Here is a 20,540-nt window from a genome sequence, read left to right as displayed (position 1 = left end):
CAAGAAGTCTGCTGGCTTAGATCCTGTAACCCCCCCCCCTCCGGGTTTCTGGACTGTGTGCTAGACCGTGTTTGGAACTATTGGGTGATCTATGCCCCTTGTTTTACATTGTCAGTTGTTATTTACTGTATTCCATACTGTGCCTAATGCATTGTGACATTGGGATGAATTATGCATTTGACCGCCATCGATTTTGTATTCTGGGGTATTATTGTTACAATGTTACAATGTTTTATGATTTTTGTGAGGTTTTTATGCTACGTTTTATTGTAATCCGCCAGGAGCGAGGGTATAGAAATATAATACATAAATTAAATAATTGTTTGCCCATGTGAAGGATTTCCATGAGTAGAAAACATGATTTCCTTGCATTCCCCCTTTTGTCGTGGTCCAAAATGAACATACTGCTCTTGGAGGATGAGACCCCTCCCCCAGAAACAGCGGGGGGGGGGGGAGAATGGAGTTGTGCAAGAAGAGTGGGTAACCAGAGACAAATGCCCCCTTTATCAGTGGAAATTCCCCACTAGATCTAATGTACTGATTTTCTAGTTTCTGTATGGTGCCCCATATAGGCAGGAGGTTCCAAGTTTTCCTCTATGAGAAGGAGAATGGAACATTCCTACCATTTTATTTGGGTCATTCACAATATGCTTTGAATAGGGACAAATAGACAAATTGAAGCTAAGAGGTCTCTTAAAAATGTGGGAGCCCCCTCATTTACAAATGTTTTATAAAACACGGTGGAAGTGAACTGGCTGTCAGAAAACCAATACGTCTACGGGAGAGCCAGGGTACCAGAGGAATGCTGCCGAGAGACAGAGAGGTGATTCAGAAACAATTAATTATTTTGATTAAAGGGTTCTCACCGCTTGAGAAGGCAGCCCTATCTAAAGGAGAGGGACAGCTTCACATTCTTCAGTGTCTCTTAAATGGTTCCAATGAAGATGAGCCAAATCACCGTGAGGAGTTATAATGTGAATCCATTTCAAGAAACTTTTGCAGTTCAGAATTTATGGGCTTGCTTCAAGCAACATTCATGGCTTTGTCGACTGCTTGCCTCAGTCTGACAAGCTCATTTAATAAAGCCTTCTAGAGAAGGGGAGGGGTGGTTAAAGGCTAATGCAAGGGGAGCTGCTGTAGGTTTCTTTGGTTGTCTGTTGCCACCTCGTGGCCAAACGTTGTTACAATATATAATTTCCCTGTAAGTAACTTATCATCTCCAGCGTGACAGTTGAATGAAATGTCAATTGGGAAGTCATCTCTAAATATTATAGATGCTTTTCCTTGGGGTAAAAAGGTGATATTGCAAGAGGGGGTTTGCAATGAAAGATTTAACATATTGTGAGACTCAACCTCAATATTTGCTGGATCTAAGCAATGCATAGAAGCTTTTATTTTAATAAAATGATATATTTTGGTCAAAGGGAATTGTTCTGAAGGAGCGAAATGATTTTGTCGTTCCTCATGTTGTATTAGCTCTCGGGATAAATTGGGATCATCCTGGCTTCTCTTAACTTTCTCATGAATTATGTTAGTTTGAAATTTTTCAAAGAATGATATTCACTTCTTTGGAAGTTTTTAAGCAGAGGCTAGATAGTCATCTGACAGAAATGTGATGAATTTAGGCAGATTATGAAAGGGTGGGAGGAAGGGATGTGCCAGTGTTTGTATCTTGTGGCCCTTCTTTGGATACCCAGGGAATTGCTGGTTGCCAGTGTGAAATGGTAAGTGAATTCAGGACAAGCTGAATTCTGGAGATTTTTGGTGGGGTGATCACTTGGGCATGAAATTGGGGTCACTTGTGTCTGCTAGGAGACCTCATGCTGAGGATCCTGATTTCACATGGAGTCTGCCAGTTGACCTATTTCTGACACATAAAAGGCCTTGTGCCTGGCCTGACCTGTGTTTGCTTGTCAGAAACAAAGATGGAGGACAGCAGCTGCTTTTCCTCCTTGCACATCAAAGGGCATCCCTGGAGCTTATCAGACTGCTTTCAGTTAAATTTGTAGCTTAATCCTATGAAATGTTCTTGTGATACCACACACCACTCTGCCTTCCACTATTTACCATTCTTCGTACAACTTCAGGTACATTGCCACCCTTCTTATCTCTGAGAGAACTGACTGGCCTAAGGTCACCCAACTGGCTGCATATGCAAGAGGGGGGAATCAGACCCGGTTCTCCAAATTAGAGGCTGCCCAAGTACATAAACATCGTAAGGTAATATAGAGAACCATGTTAAGGAGAATTCTACACACAAGGAAGCATCTTTGCAAATTGCCTATGATACTCAGAAAGGGGTCTACATATTAGAGGTAGAATGGCTACTTTGCATGCATTAATTCCCAGGTTAATCATTAGCCACTCTAAATCTCTTTATGAGACCTTGACTTAATAGTGTCAGTCAGATCAGTGATTGATCTAGTACACTGCATCATGTGATCCACATATTCATGTGTTTGAACTAAGACAAGTAGGAAATGGAAAATCTGGTGAAAATCGGTTCCAGGTTTATTGAGAACAAACGATTATCTGGATGTGGGGGCAGAGGGACGAATTAAATTTGCAGATGATACTAAATTGGGAGGAGTAGCAAACACCCGTACAATGGCCCCTCAGCCCTAAGTTGGCAATAGAGAGCAGTAGGCCTGAAATCCATGGCGAAAAACTATGTTTTCAGCACAGTTGTCTATTTTGTGCTTTTTACAGTTTTATATTGCCACCTGGTGGCTATCTGTAATATAAGTATTTCTCTCCAGCAGTAAAAGCAGTGATAAGGAGGACAAATGACGCAAAACTCACTTATCTTTGTCCCTGAAATTCTCAACAATTCTGCCCCCTCCCAGGTCCAAATTGCCTGGTCTTCTTTATGAAGTGGAACCAATACACTAGGAATTCTCCTCTGTTTTGAACACTGACCACGTACTTACTGTGGCTCTCATTCACTTTATCTCTCCTCTCTCTTCGTATCACCGATGGATAGTCACATGCTGATGATACACTGCAAGAAAAGCAAGATGGATGTGAGTGCATGCATCAAGATTTCTTTTCCACCTCACTAACTAGTGAGAAATATGGAACTTGCAAAATAACTGTGCATAAAGGAATTTTGGTGCTACCATACCTTTAATAGCAAGGACGTTCTCCCTCTCTTTCTGGTAGTGATTATTTCTTATCATGAATGACTTTTGACAGTGCAACACTTTGAAAAGCTGCAGGAATAAGGATAAACTGACCAAACTGACTTAAACCCAGTCATGTGGGAAAGGAGAGGTAAAGTGAAGTTAATGAGAGCCAGAGTAAGGGTTTGCAACAAAACCTAGCCCCTCCTTACTCTTATGAAATTCCCTAGTGGACTCCCTTCTACTTGCCATCCAGCTAGGAATTCCTGGCACCAACGCTCCCCTATCCCAATAATTTAAATCCCTTTGACCATTTTCGACTTCATCATCCGTAGATGACGACTCACCCGAGAAACTGGAATCCCTCCATTCCCTGGATTGCTTAGAACCTGCTTTCTTCGAAGTCTTTTTCCTACGCTTATCAACTAGTTCCTCCCTGAGTTCCTGAGAAACTCCTGCCTCAGCCGCCTGGCGCACCTCAGCAGTTGGTTCCTGACTAACACCCGTCTCTAGCCCCTGTGCTGAACGACTCCCAGTGCTCACCCCTCGCTGCTCTCCCCTTGGAAGATTAGTTGCAGCAACTGTAGATTGGCACACATCAGCCACCCATGCTCTGAGATGGCTCAAACACTGTCCACTGGGGGCGGTGGTACAGTGCTTGTATTGTTAATTTCTGGAGCCCGAGGCATTGGCCCCGTGATAGTCTCCCCATGAGACTGACTCTGGGGTATTAGCCCCCAATGCATTAGCCCCTGAAAGCTGAGGGGTTGCTGCTTAAATGTGAGAAGGCTTATTCTCCCCCCACTTTCCCCCAGTGGTATTTCAAAAACAGGAGACTGCCATGTACTGCAACTTGGCATTGCCCATGGCCTTATAAATGAATTTGGGTATGCCAATGAAGAAGGAAAATATGGGCCATATTGCTGTAGATTAGCTACCCCTTGAAAAACTCCAGAATAATCCTGTAAAATTAGCACATGCTGGGAAAAGCAAGCTCCCTGAGCTGAATGCTGAGCCATCTCCATGGGTTGCACCATACCAAAACCTGCCTGGGGTATCTGCATTGAATGCCAAGCTACATTTGGCATCCCAGACCCCATAGAGTTAGCAAGTATATTTCCAGTTTCATTTGAAGCAGACCTCCCTCACCCCACAGAGGTAGCAGGAATATTTCCAGTTCTATTGGAAGCAGACCTCCCTAACCCCACAGAGGTGGCAGGAATATTTCCATTCCCACTTGGAACAGAGCCTGCTTGACTAGTGGCAGAAGGCTGAACAACCGGCAAACCTAATCCAGAAGCTCCAACTTGCAAATGAGGTTGTCTGTCAATAACACACTGATCACTCTCAGCTTCTCCAGCACCCGGAGTGGATTGTTGAGACCCAGTCTCAATTACTTTCCCTCCCATAGAAACAGTATCCCGAGACCCAACTCACTCCTGATCAACAACTGCTCTTACTGACCTCTCTGCAACCTCAGCCGCCCGCCTCACTGCGCCTCTCGTCCCATAAGGATAAAACGTTGCCTGATAGCTGGGAACAGTAACCCCACTTCCTGAATATGGAAAAAACTTCCAGCCTGTTCCCCCCTTTGCATACCAGTCAAAAGACCCTGCCGCCCACTGACTCCGCCACTCCCTTCCCCCTTCTGGCCCCTGCCTTCTTTGGACCCATGGTAAGAAATAAATCACTGAAAACTGTAAAAGTTCTCTCTCTCTCTCTCTCTCTCTCTCTCTCTCTCTCTCTCTCTCGGGAAACCCCAGCAAGAAATGAGTGAAGAGGGAGCCGGCAAAAAAAAAGTTGTTGCAGGCTCCGGGGAGGGAAAGAGACAAGCCCCATGGAGCGCGCTCCATAAAAGGAGATGCCCGCACAAACGGCCCTGCCCCTCCCAGCTGTCCTGCTGCCGAAGCCCCAGCAAGATGCTGGAAGCTGCGGGAGACAGGGACAGCCTAGCAGCCAGCGACTTAAGCCGGTGCTCTTGCCCCGCAGCGACAAAGAGCACTGCCGCTGACTCTAAGGTGCCCATGTGGGGCAGGGAGGAACACACACACATTTCCCCCCACAAGAGACACTAGCATGTCCTTAGCTGTACCTTCTGCTTAACTTTCTTCAAACTGCAACTTCCAGGGTTGCTGAGTTACTAATGACCTTGTGCAGTGAGGATCTGTCATTACGCAATCGACTTCCTGCTTCCCCTCACAAGCTAAGAAAGCTTTTCAAACCCTATTGGGCCCATCCTGGATTACTGATTACCAGTCTAACAGCAAGCAAGTTTGTGCCTACACTTCCCTAATCTGCATCTCAAGGCTTTCTGGGAAACAGGACCCTTTCTCTCGCCCACCCCCCTCAAGCCAAAACAGCAGTGGGAAAGGACTGCTTATTGGGTGAGTGTTATTTACAAGCAATGCTTGCATTTCAACCAAATAAAGCCATTAGTAACAAAATCTGAAAAATGTCCAATGTTTAATATATTTAGTGAATAATACAGATGTGATTTTTTTTTAATCGCTAATGACATTGATACAATCTAAGCTGGGGATATTTGGCTATGGTAGAATCTAAGCTGGGGATATTTGGCTTCCCAGTGTTTCAGTGGAACCTCTTGCCAGATGTTGTATTTTCTCCAGATGCTGAGTATAGCAGTATGGGAGGTTCATTTGTTCTCCATATAACAGTGCATTTGTTTGCTGCTACGTTTCCTTGCATAGTAGTTTGCTGCTCATTTCCCTAAATATTTCCCTACTGCTAGTGTAGGCAGGACAAATGTACACCTCAGCCCGAAAGGGAAACAGTGTATCCTAAGGCAGGGGTAGTCAACCTGTGGTCCTCCAAATGTCCATGGACTACAATTCCCATGAGCCCCTGCCAGCATTTGCCCCTGCCAGCATTCCAAGGGTAACACTCATGCTAGTTGGCCTATGGCCAAATGGGAATTTAATTTGCTGGCAGGGGCTCATGGGAATGGTAGTTTATGAACACCTGGAGGACCACAGGTGGACTATCCCTGTCCTAAGGGATTCCCTTACACCTTGGTGTGTCAGAGCTTAGGCCTTAGATTCAATGCCCAGCTTTGCTGTTCCTTGGATGTTCTGTTCTTCTAAGGGAGATGGCCCTCCAGTCCTGCTCCTGTCATGGGGAATGGACATGATTCAATGGCAGAGCACCTGCTTTAGATTCAGAAGCAGATGGTTCCAGGCCAGTCCTTGGAATCTAAGATTGCCAGGTCCCCCTAGCCTCCAGCTGGGGATGGAGGGTAGGGATAACAGTTCCAGCTGGGAAACTCCTGAGATAGGGGGATAGAACCTGAGGGGGATGGAAACCTCAGTTGGTTCAATGCCACCGAGCCTACCCTCCAAAAGAGCCATTTACCCCCCCCCCAGGAAAACTGCTCTCTGCAGTCTGGATATGAGCTGAAATCCCAGGAAATCCTCAGGTCCCCGATATCAGGCTTGAGGCACTGGACCAACCCAGTGTGTTCCTCTACAGAGCTACTTCATTGAAGCAAACATGATCCTTGTCTGAGACTCCGGAAACCTACTGCTGTTCAGGCCGGTTGTCTAATACAGCAGCTTCATATGTTTGTAGGGATAAGGACTGTATTTTCAAATAGGGAGCACACCTGTAACTGTTATATTAGGTGTAATTCCTACCAATAATTCTAAAGCTTCTAGACAGTATTATTACAGATTAAAGCTAATCATCAAATTGATTTCTGTATTTAAAAAAATGCATGAAGGAAAAATGGGTTGGATCCAGATGAATTTTTTCCAGTGGTGAATGGATGTTTTCTCCCCCCCCCCCCTTCTCCCTCCCCAAAGTGCACTAGTCTCCAACAAACGTTGCTCCAGGGGATTGGGGACCTTGAAGAATTGCATGAAGAGGATCTGCAGTGGGAAAGTGTCGTTCTCGTTGTTATAACAGTGAAATATCTCTGCTACCATAAAACAAAAGTAATCGGGGTGGTTCTAAGCTCACACAAGTTAGGAGGAAAAATGATTATGCATCTTTTCCCATCACCACTTTCCTTCTCTTAATCATAGCTTTCAAGGCAAATTTTCTTCTTAAAAGAAAAAATACACTACTGTGGAAGATAAGACACAAGAATCTCTATGCATACATTTAAAGGTAAAGGTATCCCCTGTGCAAGCACCGAGTCATGTCTGACCATTGGGGTGATGCCCTCTAGCGTTTTCATGGCAGACTCAATACAGGGTAAAATCAGAGTCCAGTAGCGCCTTTAAGACCAACAAAGATTTATTCAAGGCGTGAGCTTTTGAGTGCAAGCACCCTTCGTCAGACGAAGGGCACTTGCACTCGAAAGCTCACACCTTGAATAAATCTTTGTTGGTCTTAAAGGTGCTACTGGACTCGGAATGTATTGTGATGCTTCAGACCAACACAACCACTCATTTGAATCAATACGGGGTGGTTTGCCAGTGCCTTCCCCAGTCATTACCGTTTAGTCCCCAGCAAGCTGGGTACTCATTTTACTGACCTCAGAAGGATGGAAGGCTGAGTCAATCTTGAGCCGGCTGCTGGGATTGAACTCCCAGCCTCATGGGCATAGCTTTCAGACTGTATGTCTGCTGCCTTACCACTCTGCGCCACAAGAGGCTCTAATGCATACATTTACCCCAATGCAAAAGGGCCATGAAATCATTATTTATACTCTCAGGGTTGCATCGTACAGATCACTGCAGTCTTCAAGCAGCAGCTCAACAGCTAGTTATCCTGGATACTTTAAGCTGATCCTGCATTGAGCAGGGGGTTGGACTAGATGGCCTCTATGGGCCTTCCAACTCTATGATTCTATGTATTTAGAACATGTGTACTGGTTGTACCACATAGACCCTGAACTGGTTGTAACTGATGGAGGTCCAGGACAAGTCAAGCACATAAAATACCTTTTCCACCACTTTGTCAACACAGTATTTCTGCATGTTTTCTGCCCCACTGTCATATTTTCAATTCTACATGTTACACATTCTTCATAGCAGGGAACATGCTTTTTCCAAGTCGTTTCCTCACAGTATTGTAAACTTACTTTGCTATGACTTTTCCTTTAAGATGGTTATAAGGATACCTTTTTTACATGCATAAATGCTGGTGTGTTTTTTTCTCTTCTCTCCTGTGCTATCATGCACCAATGGCTGAATGGAAAGCCTAAGAACTACAATTCCCAAGAGGCTCTGCCAGTAGCATGTTGCAGAGTGGCAGTCAGGTGACATTGCTGCTGACCAATGAGCTTCCGGTACAATGGAGGATGTTCCCCTCCCACTTGAGGATTGTTGGCCTAAATATTTCAAATGCATAAATGTTTACTATGTTCCAGTATGGTATGCAAAAAAAAACATGCAGTATCAGCACATGCGCATAAGCTGGAGCATTTTAAAAAGGGTGTGATTTAACAGGCTTTGTGAGCTCGCTTTGGTGAAGATTGGAAAGTGCATAATACCCCCAGAAATAAGCAACTGTGAAAAACATTTTTTTTACTTTGGAAAAAGCTAAAAGTCCTTATCTGCACATTCAAGAAATACAACTCAGACAGTTGCAGGACAGGAATATCTGCATAACATTTAAATGATTTAACTTTTGAACTCAGAGATCAATACACTAAGGTGTTCCACTGGCACAGTGAATCCTGAATATCCGAATCTGCTGTCAGAAGATGGTCCATGACATTCTTTGTTTGCATTCTTCCTGACACACACAAAAGTTACGCAAGCCATGGAAGTGACTACCTCCTCACTGCAAAAATTGCAAGAAGAAATAGAAGAAGAGAAGTTGGTTTTTATATCCCACTTTTCACTACCCAAAGGAGTCTTAAAGTGGTTTACAATTTTCTTTCCTTCCTCTCCTGACAACACTCTGTGAGGTAGGTGAGGCTGATGAGGTAGGTGAGGCTGAGAGAGCTCTGACAGAACTGCTCTGTGAGAACAGCTGTATTGGAACTGTGACTAGCCCAAGGTCACTCAGCTGTCTGCATGTGGAAGAGTGGGGAATCAAACCCAGCTTGTCAGAGTAGAAGCCGCTACTCTTAACCACTACACCAAACTGGCTCTCAGGTTAGCAAGATGGCTAGAAAATTCAGTCTCCTGATTGGTTAGCTGGTTGGTTTGTTACTCCCCATTACAGATGAGGAGAGAAGGAAGGTGGAAGAAGGGGGAGGGGAAAGAAAAGAGACAACATAATTATCATTATGCCAGTACACACTGACTATAACAGGAGGGGGAAAACCCTTATAGTGCAGTCCTAAAGACACTTGCACCCTTAGTCCATTGTACTAAATATTTTGGATTCAGCCAGCTTTTCAGCTAGTGAATAGGGGAAGAGGGGGTCACTACTGACCACCCAAAAAGCTAGTTTCAGAAGGTAACTGCATTGGACTGCAGTTGAACAGCTAGATTCAAGCCCGGTAGCAACCATCAAGATTTTAGGGAGATAATTTCTTCAAGAGTCTAAGCTCCCTACAGCCAACAAAGGAAGATTGGACTCTTGAAGGCAGGCTTTCTTAACAGGGGGTTTATTGACAGGCTTGGAAGGGATTTGTCAACTGGGTGGAAGTTAATAATTTAAAATATATATTTTATATTTTTTAAAGAAATTATAAGTTAATATATGACCATATATGATGACATCAACCCGCCCACCCAGTGGCCAATAATCAGCCTGGAGGGGTAGAAGGGGTGGTTCCCTGGTCATGAAAATGACTTCCAGGGGTGTGGCAGGGAGGTGTGGCTTGCTGATATCACTTCCTCAAAGCTTGAAGAATGTTTCAGGGGGTTCTTAATGATAAAAAGGAATGAGAAAGGCTGCCCAAAGGTGCTGCTGGACTTGAATTGAACCACAAAAGCTGTTTTGGATATCATGGGACCTCCATGGATTAAAATGATGTGTTTCTTCAGTAATGTGGGAGTTGGGTGAGAATGAGTGGAAACGTTAGCTGGATCCAATTCAAGGAACATAGAAGGATGAAACTTTGCTTTGGGCTATATGATTTAAAAGGCTTATTCCTTTTAAGGAATAAATGATAATTAATGACTTTTGGCAGTTTTTTTGGTTTCAGTTCCCTACATTTGTCTCAGCCGTCAAATACTACCAGTAAGAAAAAGAAATCCTAGGCAATCCCAGTAATTTCCAGTGCTTAGTTCTGATGAAATTCTAGTAGGAAATAAATTCCTAACTCCTCACAACATCACAAGACATATAAAGATGCTGTCTTTTGCAAAATATGTGCCATAAATTAGGTTGTAGCCAAATGTTCTTTTTTCTAAGAAAAGAAAATGCATTCATTTCCTTCACTAGTCTGCTACTGTGATGGGTATATTGGGTTTATTTAATTTATTTTTGCAGTTATATACCGCCTACCCTTGTGGCTCAGGGCAGTTTACAGAGAACATGAATTGTGTTACAGGATTCCATATAAGTTTGGTAACTGTATCATGAATAATGAGGCATCATCAACATTAACCAGGACATAACATAAGCAACAGTAGAACATTATGGCTGCAACCGCACAGGGTGAGCATATCTGAATGAAAGGGGGCTGTGAGGCCCAATAGATGTCACTGACTTCAACCAAATGCCTGGTGTAAGAGCTCCATTTTGCAGGCCTTGCAGAACTGTGGTTGCTCTGACAGGGCCTGGATTTCTTCTGGGAGCTCATTCTATCAGGTGTGGGCCAGGACAGAGTATGACCTGGCCCTGGTTGAGGCCAAATGTGCTTTCTTGGGGCCAGGGATCACTAGCCAGATGGTGCTGGCTGAGCATAATGCTTTTTGTGTGTGTGTATGGGGGGGCATAGTTAGAGAGAAAATATGTCAGGTACACTGGGCCCAAACCACATATGGCCTTAAAAGTAATTATTAAGACCTAAAGCTTGATCTGGGATTCAGCTGGTAACCATTGTAGCTGTTGGAACATGGGCTGGATGTGGGCCCTTCAAAGTGTTCCTGTTAGAATCCTGGCTGCTGCATTCTGGAGTTTCCAGATCAGGGATGAGGATAGACCTGCATAGAGTGAGTTGCAGAAATCCAGTCTAGAGGTGACTGTAACATGGATCACAGTGGCTAGATGTTCCAGGGCCAAGTAGGGTACTAGTAGTTTGGCTTGGCGCAGGTGGGAAAATGTCAGCTGCGCTACTCTTGTGATCTGTGCCTCCATTGAGAGGGAGGCATCTAGGATTATGCCCAGATTTCTGGCTGAGTGAGTCAACAATAGTTGCACTCCATCCAGATTGAGCAGATACACTTCCTCACTTGGGTTTTCTGCCTAGCCATAGGATCTCCATCTTTGAAGGGTTGAGATCAGGGCCGGATTTACATGAAAAGAGGCCCTAGGCTATTCCACTTATGTGGCCCTTTCACCTCCCATTTTTAAGTTTGTAAATTACATGAGAGATAATAAAATACATCATTACTGTAATATATATCAATATGTTAAATGAAATATGTTGTGATTGGTACTAACCTTTATAAAAAGGGAATATAGGCTTCTCTTGATCTTGAGGCCCTAGGCTGAAGCCTAGTTAGCCTATAGGAAAATCCGGCCCTGGTTGAGATTTAGATGACTCTGCTTGAGCCATCCCATCACAGCTTCTAGACTTCTGGCTAAAGATTCTGGGGGTGAATCCCAGTGGCCATCCATCTAGAGGAAGAGCTGTGTGTCATCTGCATATTGATGGCATCCAAGACTGAACCTCTGTACCAGCTGGGTGAGAGATGTTAAATAAAATTGAAGAGAGAACCGCCCCCTGTGGTGCTCTGCATGTGAGTTGGCAGTGGTTTGATTGTCTCTCTCCAATTGCTACCTTCTGTCTGTGACCCTGAAGAAAGGCAATCAGCCATTGGAGAAATATCCCTCATATCCTAGTGTTGATGAGGCAGCAAGCTCATGGTCGACTGTCACACACTGCTGTGAGGTCAAGTAGTATGAGCAGCGCTGACCAACCCTGGTCCAACTGGTGATGGAGGTCATCCATCTGAGCAACCAGCACTGATTCCACCACATGGCCAGGCAGGAAATCTAACTGGGACAGATCTAGGACTGTAGCTTCATCCTGGAATGCTATATTTGGTCTGCAGCAGCCCTTTACTTACTTATTGCAGTGTTGCAATGTTGTGATATATACTTGTAAAAATCCAATTGAATGTAAGGACATTTTGGCTTTTACAATCTAAAAGAACCTTGATTCTTCCCAAATGAAATTTGTGGGACTCAAAATGTCTGTTTTTACTGATTTGCTGGGACAAAATTATTGGCCTCACAGATTCAGAAGATTTGTGTTACAGCAATAAAACCCAGGTCATGTGAGTACCACAAAGAACCACCAGAAGCTGCGAATGCCTTCCTCTTGCTCAAATACATCCACCACTGCAATTACAGCATGAGTTGTGAAATTCCATGTAATTGGTTCCTGTTCAGAAAGGTTCCCTCATACCGTCCTGTACCCGTACAAGAGGTGGAGTTATGCTCAAATATTTACACATACTCTGACTCAATAAAAATCAGTTGGGCTGTGGTAACAACAGACCTGCTGATGTTATCTGGGCTGCTCTGGAAGTGAGAATATTTTTTAATCCATCCATATGCAACGGAAGGAATTCAGAGACGGTTGTGACCCAATGAGTATACCAGGTATGTAAAATGAGGATGTTGAGCACAAACTGTTTCTTTACTTTGTTCAGGCAGGCAGTTTGGTGCAGTGGTCAAGAGCAGTGGCCTCTAATCTGGAGAGCCAGGTTTGATTCCACACTCCTCCACATGCAGCAAACTGGGTGACCTTGGGCCAGTCACAGTTCTCTCAGAGCTCCTCCTCCCTCACAAGGTGATTGTTGTGTGAGGAGAGGTAAGGAAGGTGATTGTAAGGCTCCTTTGGGTAGTAGAAAATGGGACACAAAAACCAACCCTCTCATCTCTCTTCATGTTTAGAACTAAGTTCAGTAGTAGCAGTTCAGGAGTGCAGCATCCAAATGGTTTTCACAAAAATGAGATGTGGAGCAGATGAAAATTAAATCCTCCATTTGGAATGAAAATTCTAAATGAGCTGCTGACATTCTTGTCAGGGATCAGTGACAACCAGGGCAAAGGGTTTTTTTTAATGGATTTATTTTCTGGTCTATTGGCATGTGGGAGGCTGTGGAGAATGTGAATTGATGTAATTATGGCAGAGTCGTGGTCCGCTGGATGTGTTTAGGAAACACGGTCCTTTTCATTCTATGGCTTCTTTACCACCTCCCCTCATTCTTTCTGAGCGTCACAAATGCATGTTCTTAAAAAGCAAGATTCTAATTCCAGTTAACACTTAACCTTGTATTTATACTGTACAATGCTGAGACCTTGGGTGGGAGGGGGGGTAGCCTGTTTTATACCCCAGTCCTTCCAAAGGCATCATTCAGGAAAGAATAATAAAAACTAGTTCAGAGTAACACTCCTTGACAGAATTAGTCTGGGGAACTGTTGTCTGCTCCAAGTATGCACTAATGGACTTTCTTGTTTATGAAAGCACCTGTAATTCAGCAGATTCTATGTATTAACATTTATTCTTACAATAACACTTCTGAACTTGGAACATTTTTTAAACTTTGAATCTGGAAAGTGGTTTTCTAATCATTTTCAGCTGCCGCCATCTTTTGGTTTTTTTAAGCTAACAATGTTTCTTTCTTTTTATAAATGGCGAGCATGTGGCCGAAAGGGAATTATTTCCTTATTCCCATGCTATCCAACCACTTATCTCCCCACCCAACAGCTAATATTCTGTCCTCTGGGTCCTGCTCTATCTCTCTATGATTCATTGTACTAGCAATTTTAAAGTTATAAGAATCACCTGCTTGTATAAAATAAATTTACTGAGGAGTAGGTGATTTTTCTCATGTTATCAATCACACTAGCAAGAAAGCCCATTGCAACCAGGAATACAATGGGCACTATGACCCAGGGGACACTGGCAGGCACAGATCTCTCTCTCTCTCTCTCTCTCTCTCTTGCAGCAGGAGCCATAGCAGCTTTGCTGGCTGCACCCTGATTGGCCCTATTCCAACTCGGACAGCCAGGACACTCTCCACCTCCAGGGTTGTTTCACAAATATTAAGAGGAACAATGGATGGATAAGGATAAGCAAGGAGGAGAGTAGTTCCTGGAGTGTGTGAACTGTTTGCTTCTGCACTTTCTGTGTTATAGGTACATCTGACGCATATACTGCATATGAAGGAGCCTCTGCACCTCCTTATGAGCTAATGGACAATTGCTTTACGCATGAAAACATGAGAATGACTGATGCTGGTAGGTATACTGAGAGACTAACAGTGCAAGCCTACCCATCTCAGTTATTTGAAGTCAATGGCCTTAGCAGGGTGTGACATGTTTAGGATTGTATAGTGGCTCAATTACGCATATTATTTGTGTGGCCAGAAAATTGGGAAGAGGGGCGAAGTCCGTCAAGCAAATACTGCTGACTCAAATTTGCTTTCATGCATTTTAATTTATTTTCATTTTGACCCCCCTTCCCTCCCTCCCAACATATCAATTTATGATTACTATCAGATGGAAGAGTTTTGGAAAAGCAAAAGGAGTTAAATTGCCTTAACACTTGCAAAAGGATTTGCAATTTAGATTTTAAAAAAAACAAGCTCATTTGGAAAGCTGAATTGTACCAAAACTAGCAAGATAAAACTTAAAAACAACAGTTTTTGAAAATGTATCTGAATTGTGTATTCATATGAAATGTTACTTGAGCTGTAATTTATTGGGAAGTTATGCGTGGTGAAAAAAAACTGGTGACTCTTGCCAAGATAAATGATATTAAATAAAGTTTCAATGCAGTCATTAAATTTTAAAATCACATTTAAATTTGGTTTACATTTAGCAAAATTGCCTGCAGTAGAAAGCACTTTTACAGAGCTTGACCCTGCAACTTTAGTCTTGCATTATCCACACACAGACTGCCTGAGTCTAGAAACTGGATGGAGGCTATAGGTGCTTATCAATGGATGCCTGCTAAAGTCCTGGCATTGCTAACTCAGCATTTGTAAAATTAGCTGAAAACACACATAAATAAGCTCTAACCCAAGAAATTTCAAAACATATTAGAATATCTAATTTCAAACCATGCTACTTTAAACCTTGCTTCCATTTGCAAAGACTGGAAACCTTGTTTTAATCTGAAGGTGGGATGTTGTAATGGCATATGTAGTTCTTGAATGCTGTTGGTTTGTTGGTTGGGTTTGGGTGTGAAAGAGGGGTGACTTTGAATATTAGGAAGAATCTGAGAAAAAGACAGTGTTCTAACTGGATGAGAGATTATGTGATTGAGAAGGTTTATATTTTCTTTTCAAGGCTAGGATAGATGGAGGTTTTATTTTCAAAAAGTGAGAGAGTTTGGAATGGGAGGTATTAATGATAGGATTAGGAAAGTTTAGATTTACTGTCTATTTTGAACTCGTTTATCTAAGTAAAGTTTGTTCTTCATTTAATATTTTATCATCAATGTGTTCTCAAGTGTTTTACTGACATTTAAGAATAATGGTTTCAAGGGTAACACTCATGCTAGTTGGCCTATGGCCAAATGGGGATTTAATGTGAATCTAGCGTGATCCTGGGGGCATTGCTTGTGGGAATTAAAAGAGGCAGTGAAACAGAATTTCTGGGAAGAAAATGTCACTTTATGTCGTTCAGGAGGCAAACTTTTGAGTCAATCTGGATTCTCGAGAAACAGATCACAGATCTTCATGTTGCTCATTACTGATCCCTAAACAATGCCTTCAGCTCATCTAAGCAGCATAACAAACCCTTATAAACCTATTATTTATTATGCTTTTGTTTCATCCATACCATTGCAGGAAGCAAATCAGGTCGAGCTGAACAGTTGCCCCATAAGGAACAAGAAGAATTTGATCCGTACCAAAGACACCTGAAGTAAGACTTCTCTTCGTTGCTGCCAGTTTTGATTTATGCTGTTAGGATAAACTTTTGCCACTATTTAAAACCACACAGTGGAATCTTGGACACTTGCATATGGATTGCTTGCCCCAGCTTGGATGACACTGAGAAACGTTAGACCCCTTGCTTCTCCACTGTATCATGGTACTTGCATGTACCTACAGGTGTTTCCCCAAACCTTCCTGTGACCCTTCCAAACCTTGCTTTGCTATGATGCCTTTCCTGTGATATTTCCACTACAAAAGGGGCTCAATTTCTTTTCAAGATAAAAGCTGGGAATTCAGAGATGCTGATGAACACATTGTTATACCATTGTAATGATTTTCAATACCTATTTTAAAACTGGAAAAATCTTGTAGGCCTTAATTCTTCCCACTTTTTGGAATTGCTCTAGACATTACAAATAGGGGATGTGCCTTCCTTGTAAGAGAAAACAACAGCATGATGTAGTAGCTAGATGTCAGGCTAGGATCGTGGCTAGAGTCCCCACTCTCTCATTGAAACTTACTTAGGCTAGTCAATTGCTGTCAGCCTACTCTACTGCACAGTTTATTGTTTGTGAGGACAAAGTGGAGGAAGGTGTGATGGATAAAGTGGTTGTAAGCTGTGATGGACTGTGCTGTAAAAGCTCCTAAATGCTGTGTAAACATGTGAAAGACTGTGTAAGGTTAATGTCTCACAGAGCCAGAGAGCTTTGAGTGACAGGCTTTGACTGGTTAGGATCAGTAGAATAGAAAGACTTGGGAACTGGCTGCAGAAGAGAACTCAATTTGGCCCTTATTGGGCAAGGGTCCCGGAACTTCTCAGAAACTAATAAAATTTGTGGCAGGACATGTGCTTTTTTGAGTTACTGCTCATTTCTTCATATTCAGCTAGAATATGAGTCAGTCTGTCCTAAATGAAGAAGAAGAAGAATGCTTATATGCTTCTTTTCTCTACCCAAAAGAGGCTCAAAGCGGCTTACAGTCACCTTCTCTTTCCTCTCCCCACAACAGACACCTTGTGAGGTGGGTGAGGCTGAGAGAGCCCTGATATCACTACTCGGTCAGAACAGTTTTATCAGTGCCATGGCTAGCCCTAGGTCACACAGCTGGTTGCATGTGGGGGCATGCAGAATCGAACTTGGCATGCCAGATTAGAAGTCTGCACTCCTAACCACTACACCAAACTTGCTCTCATTATTGGAAAGTTGAGTGATTTCCGATGACCAATGACAATAGGTGAATAGATTAGGTGTAATATGTAGTAGGCATGAAGAAATCATCATTGGTAATAAAACAGGGAACCTAGGTCTCAATTAAGTCCGGTCGGTGGACTGGGAAGGTTGGCAAGGAGGAGTGGGAGGATTGGTGAAGACCCCCTTTCAAGCTAGAAAAAGGGATTAATCTTCTAGTTAGAAAAGTGATTCCGTACCCATTTGGAAAGGGAGATAGCTCAAAAAGTGGAGTGTTTAGAGAAGGAACTTGGGGATTGGTAGTATATTCCTACTTTCTGAAACCTGATTTCCTGCACTGATGTAAAAAATGAAGAATAAGAAGTCATCTATAAACCTATCTCTTTGTTTCATTTCCCAGCATCCTCTATGTTTCTGAGCAGGATGTTAAAGAAGCTCTTCTGCACTATGTATCCAGCAAGCATTTCTATAGATCCACCCCTGCAAAGCATATGAAAGTCCAGAATATTGTTCCCCTCAACACATATAGAGTATGTATTATAGCTGCATTAAATGAACTAATTTTTTCTTTAAAATAAGCTCTGTAAAGTTTTGCATTGCACTTCATTTTGACTATACTCCAGAGATGCAGCCAAAATTGTCAGCTGAGGGTCTCTTTGGACACCACACTCCATCTCCTTCCCCTTTCAGAAGTGAGGCAGAGACTATCAAACTGGGCTCTGGGGATTCTGGTACCCAATTTGGACCACCCTCCCTTTTAACTGCTCACCTAGTGCTGGACCTTTTAAATTTTGGTTTTGGATGAAGATCCATGTAATTTCACTGGCATTTTGTGGATCTGATTTCGTAATTCATTTAAAGGAATTTGTCCTTTTTATGTCTATTCATATATGTGCTGCTATTCCTGATAGAGATTGTTAACTATGGTTTTTTATTGTGAATTTTCATTTATGTGTAAGCCAGTTTGAGAACCAATAACTGGCTGAGAGACCAAGAAATATAGATGGATTTATTAATTAGTTGATTAATTCATTAAATGTCCACAGTTCCCTTTTATCTTACGTTAGGTCTAAACAGCATCCACATGGTCTCCATACTTCTGCCATTTTAAAGCCATTAAATGTAATGAGGGTTGAGTCATGATCAGGCTCACAGTAAAGTGGGTTTGGGTGCTTTTGTCCCCCCCCACACACACACCTTCTCAAATGCTGAAACAGCTACTACCTGCGCCCTCCACACAGCTGTTTCAGTGCCTGAAAAAGTGCTGGGAAGAACAGAGTACCTCACAGAATTTTCAATTGAGGGCAGCAGTGCCCTTGTGGTGGCCATGAGGATATCAACATGTGTAGTGTGGCTCTTAGAAATATTTATTAACTAGTAATCAAGCCCGCTGCAGGGGAATGCAGCGGGCGCTAGGTCCTGACCTCAGGCGGCGGCAGCGGCGGGCTGGTCGGCGGCAGCAGTGGGGTGGTCGGCGGCGGGCTGGTCGTCGTCGGCGAGCTTGTTTAGTTGGCGGCGGCCTGACGCAACGAGAGGCGCTTCGCGCCTCTCGCCGCGTCAGCCCACCAGGCAGGGAACTCCTGGCAGCCGCGCTTCGCGCGACTGCCAGGGGCTCCCTGGGTCGGCGGCCTGACGCGGCGAGAGGCGCGAAGCGCCTCTCGCCGCATCAGGACGGGAGGAACTGCGAATCGGGGGTTCCCTGGGTCGGCAGCCTGACGCGGCGAGAGGCGCTTCGCGCCTCTCGCCGCGTCAGGACGGGAGGAACTAGGAATTGGAGGGACCAATCAGCAGGCGCTTCACGCCTGCCAATTGGTCCCTCCGATTGTCTGTCGTGAGGAAGGGTCCAATCTGGACCCTTCCTCATCACGGACTAATCCCACCTCTACCCCCCTTACCGAATTATATAGTCCGTGGCGCCCGTGGCGCCACGGGCGGTTTAAAGATGAAGGAAAGCAGTTTACAGAAGCTCACAAGTCTCTGTTCTTCTTATTCAGAGTTTCAAGTGTTCCAAGGCTGATTTTTTTTTTAAAAAGACGCTTTATTCAGTTGAACTTTGGCTCCAGTTAAAAGAAACTCCCCGCACACACCCAAGGCAGTCAGATTTGTTTTATGTGTGTTTAAATTGCATTACAATAATTTCACTGCCACTTCCGTTATAGCTTATCCACATAGTTGCTCTTTTGCATTCTCAGTATCGTCTGGAAACCTTCACTGAACTTCGGCAGACTTATCGAGCCAGTGAGCTTTATGATGGTGAGTTACACAGGAGAAAGAAGGATGTCACGTCTGGTCTTACTTTTGCAGAAGAGATTCCACCTTGAAGCTCTCTGGTCTCTCCTTTGAGCTAATGGGCTTCTTACACATCTTCCTGTTTAGAAAGCAATATTGGCTTTTCTTTCTGTTTCCAGCGGCAGATGCGAGCTTCCGGAAGTCCCATTTCCTCATGTACAGCTCATTTCCTTTTAGCTCCTGTACAATGAAATTAGTTTACTCTGAGCACAGAGCATGAGATTTTGGACCTCCTTCCTTTCAGGAAAGAGCAGAGCCAGGGGGTTGAGAGCAAATGGTTTGCTATAACTGAAAATTAATTAATGATGTATTTTCTGTCTTCAAAGGAAGTCATGTGCTACAGATGCCTACCCATGATAATTCTCAATCCTTTTGTAGTTTTGCTAATCAATGGAAAGTGTAGGGAGACTTTCTTCTTTCAACAAAAGTGAAAGAGCAAAGACCCTATTTAAATAGACTTCTGTGAACACTAATCTATGAATTATATCTAATCTTGAAAGCTTGTAAAATCTCTTAGTGACTCAATGAATGAATGGAATAAAATTGTTTTCAGTATTCTGTATCTGAAGTTAGCCAAGTCTGAGCCTAGTGGCACTTTAAATACCAACAATGTTTTATTCAAGGAATGAGCTGTTGTGTGCATGTACACTATCAGATACAGCAGTTCTGCAGAGCCTGTATACGGAGCTCTTCCGCCAAGATTTTTGTTGAGGTCAGCGCAAACTACTGTAAGTTACAACACTGCAGATATTGTTGAGTCTCCCCTTATACACTCCCCTACCTGTTGTTCTACCGTAACAATGTGAATTGCTGGGTCAGTTGGGTGAACTTACATCGGGATAAATGGGACTGGAAAATGGTTCATTTTATTCAGTTACTGGATATAGGCTTATTTTAATCAATAACTGTTTTTAGTGTATGCTAATGGTACTGTTTGCCCTATGCAGAGAAGGAAAGGGTATTGTTGGCATTCAATGTTAGAAAATGAGCAAGTGAATGAGCCTGAGATGGTGTAGTTG

General features: G+C 43.3%; 1 protein-coding gene across 4 annotated transcripts in view; it reads left to right on the top strand.

The window, feature by feature from the left end:
• Positions 1-5,014: 5,014 nt before the first annotated feature.
• The window catches only part of LOC143831805 (protein SSUH2 homolog), a 32,639-nt gene continuing 17,113 nt past the window's right edge, over positions 5,015-20,540 (top strand). For 3 of the 4 annotated variants that reach the window (XM_077325264.1, XM_077325263.1, XM_077325267.1), the window contains exons 1-5: positions 12,641-12,758; positions 14,301-14,402; positions 15,959-16,034; positions 17,633-17,762; positions 19,425-19,485. In XM_077325264.1, the coding sequence (XP_077181379.1) occupies positions 12,710-12,758; positions 14,301-14,402; positions 15,959-16,034; positions 17,633-17,762; positions 19,425-19,485 (418 nt within the window). In that variant the 5' untranslated portion in view covers positions 12,641-12,709. Of the gene's footprint in view, positions 5,507-12,640; positions 12,759-14,300; positions 14,403-15,958; positions 16,035-17,632; positions 17,763-19,424; positions 19,486-20,540 lie in introns of those variants that run through there. The other variant, XM_077325265.1, reaches the window with a different exon arrangement.

Source organism: Paroedura picta, chromosome 3 (assembly GCF_049243985.1).
Source record: "Paroedura picta isolate Pp20150507F chromosome 3, Ppicta_v3.0, whole genome shotgun sequence".
Lineage (NCBI taxonomy): Eukaryota > Metazoa > Chordata > Lepidosauria > Squamata > Gekkonidae > Paroedura > Paroedura picta.
This window is presented reverse-complemented; position numbering and strand designations above follow the sequence as displayed.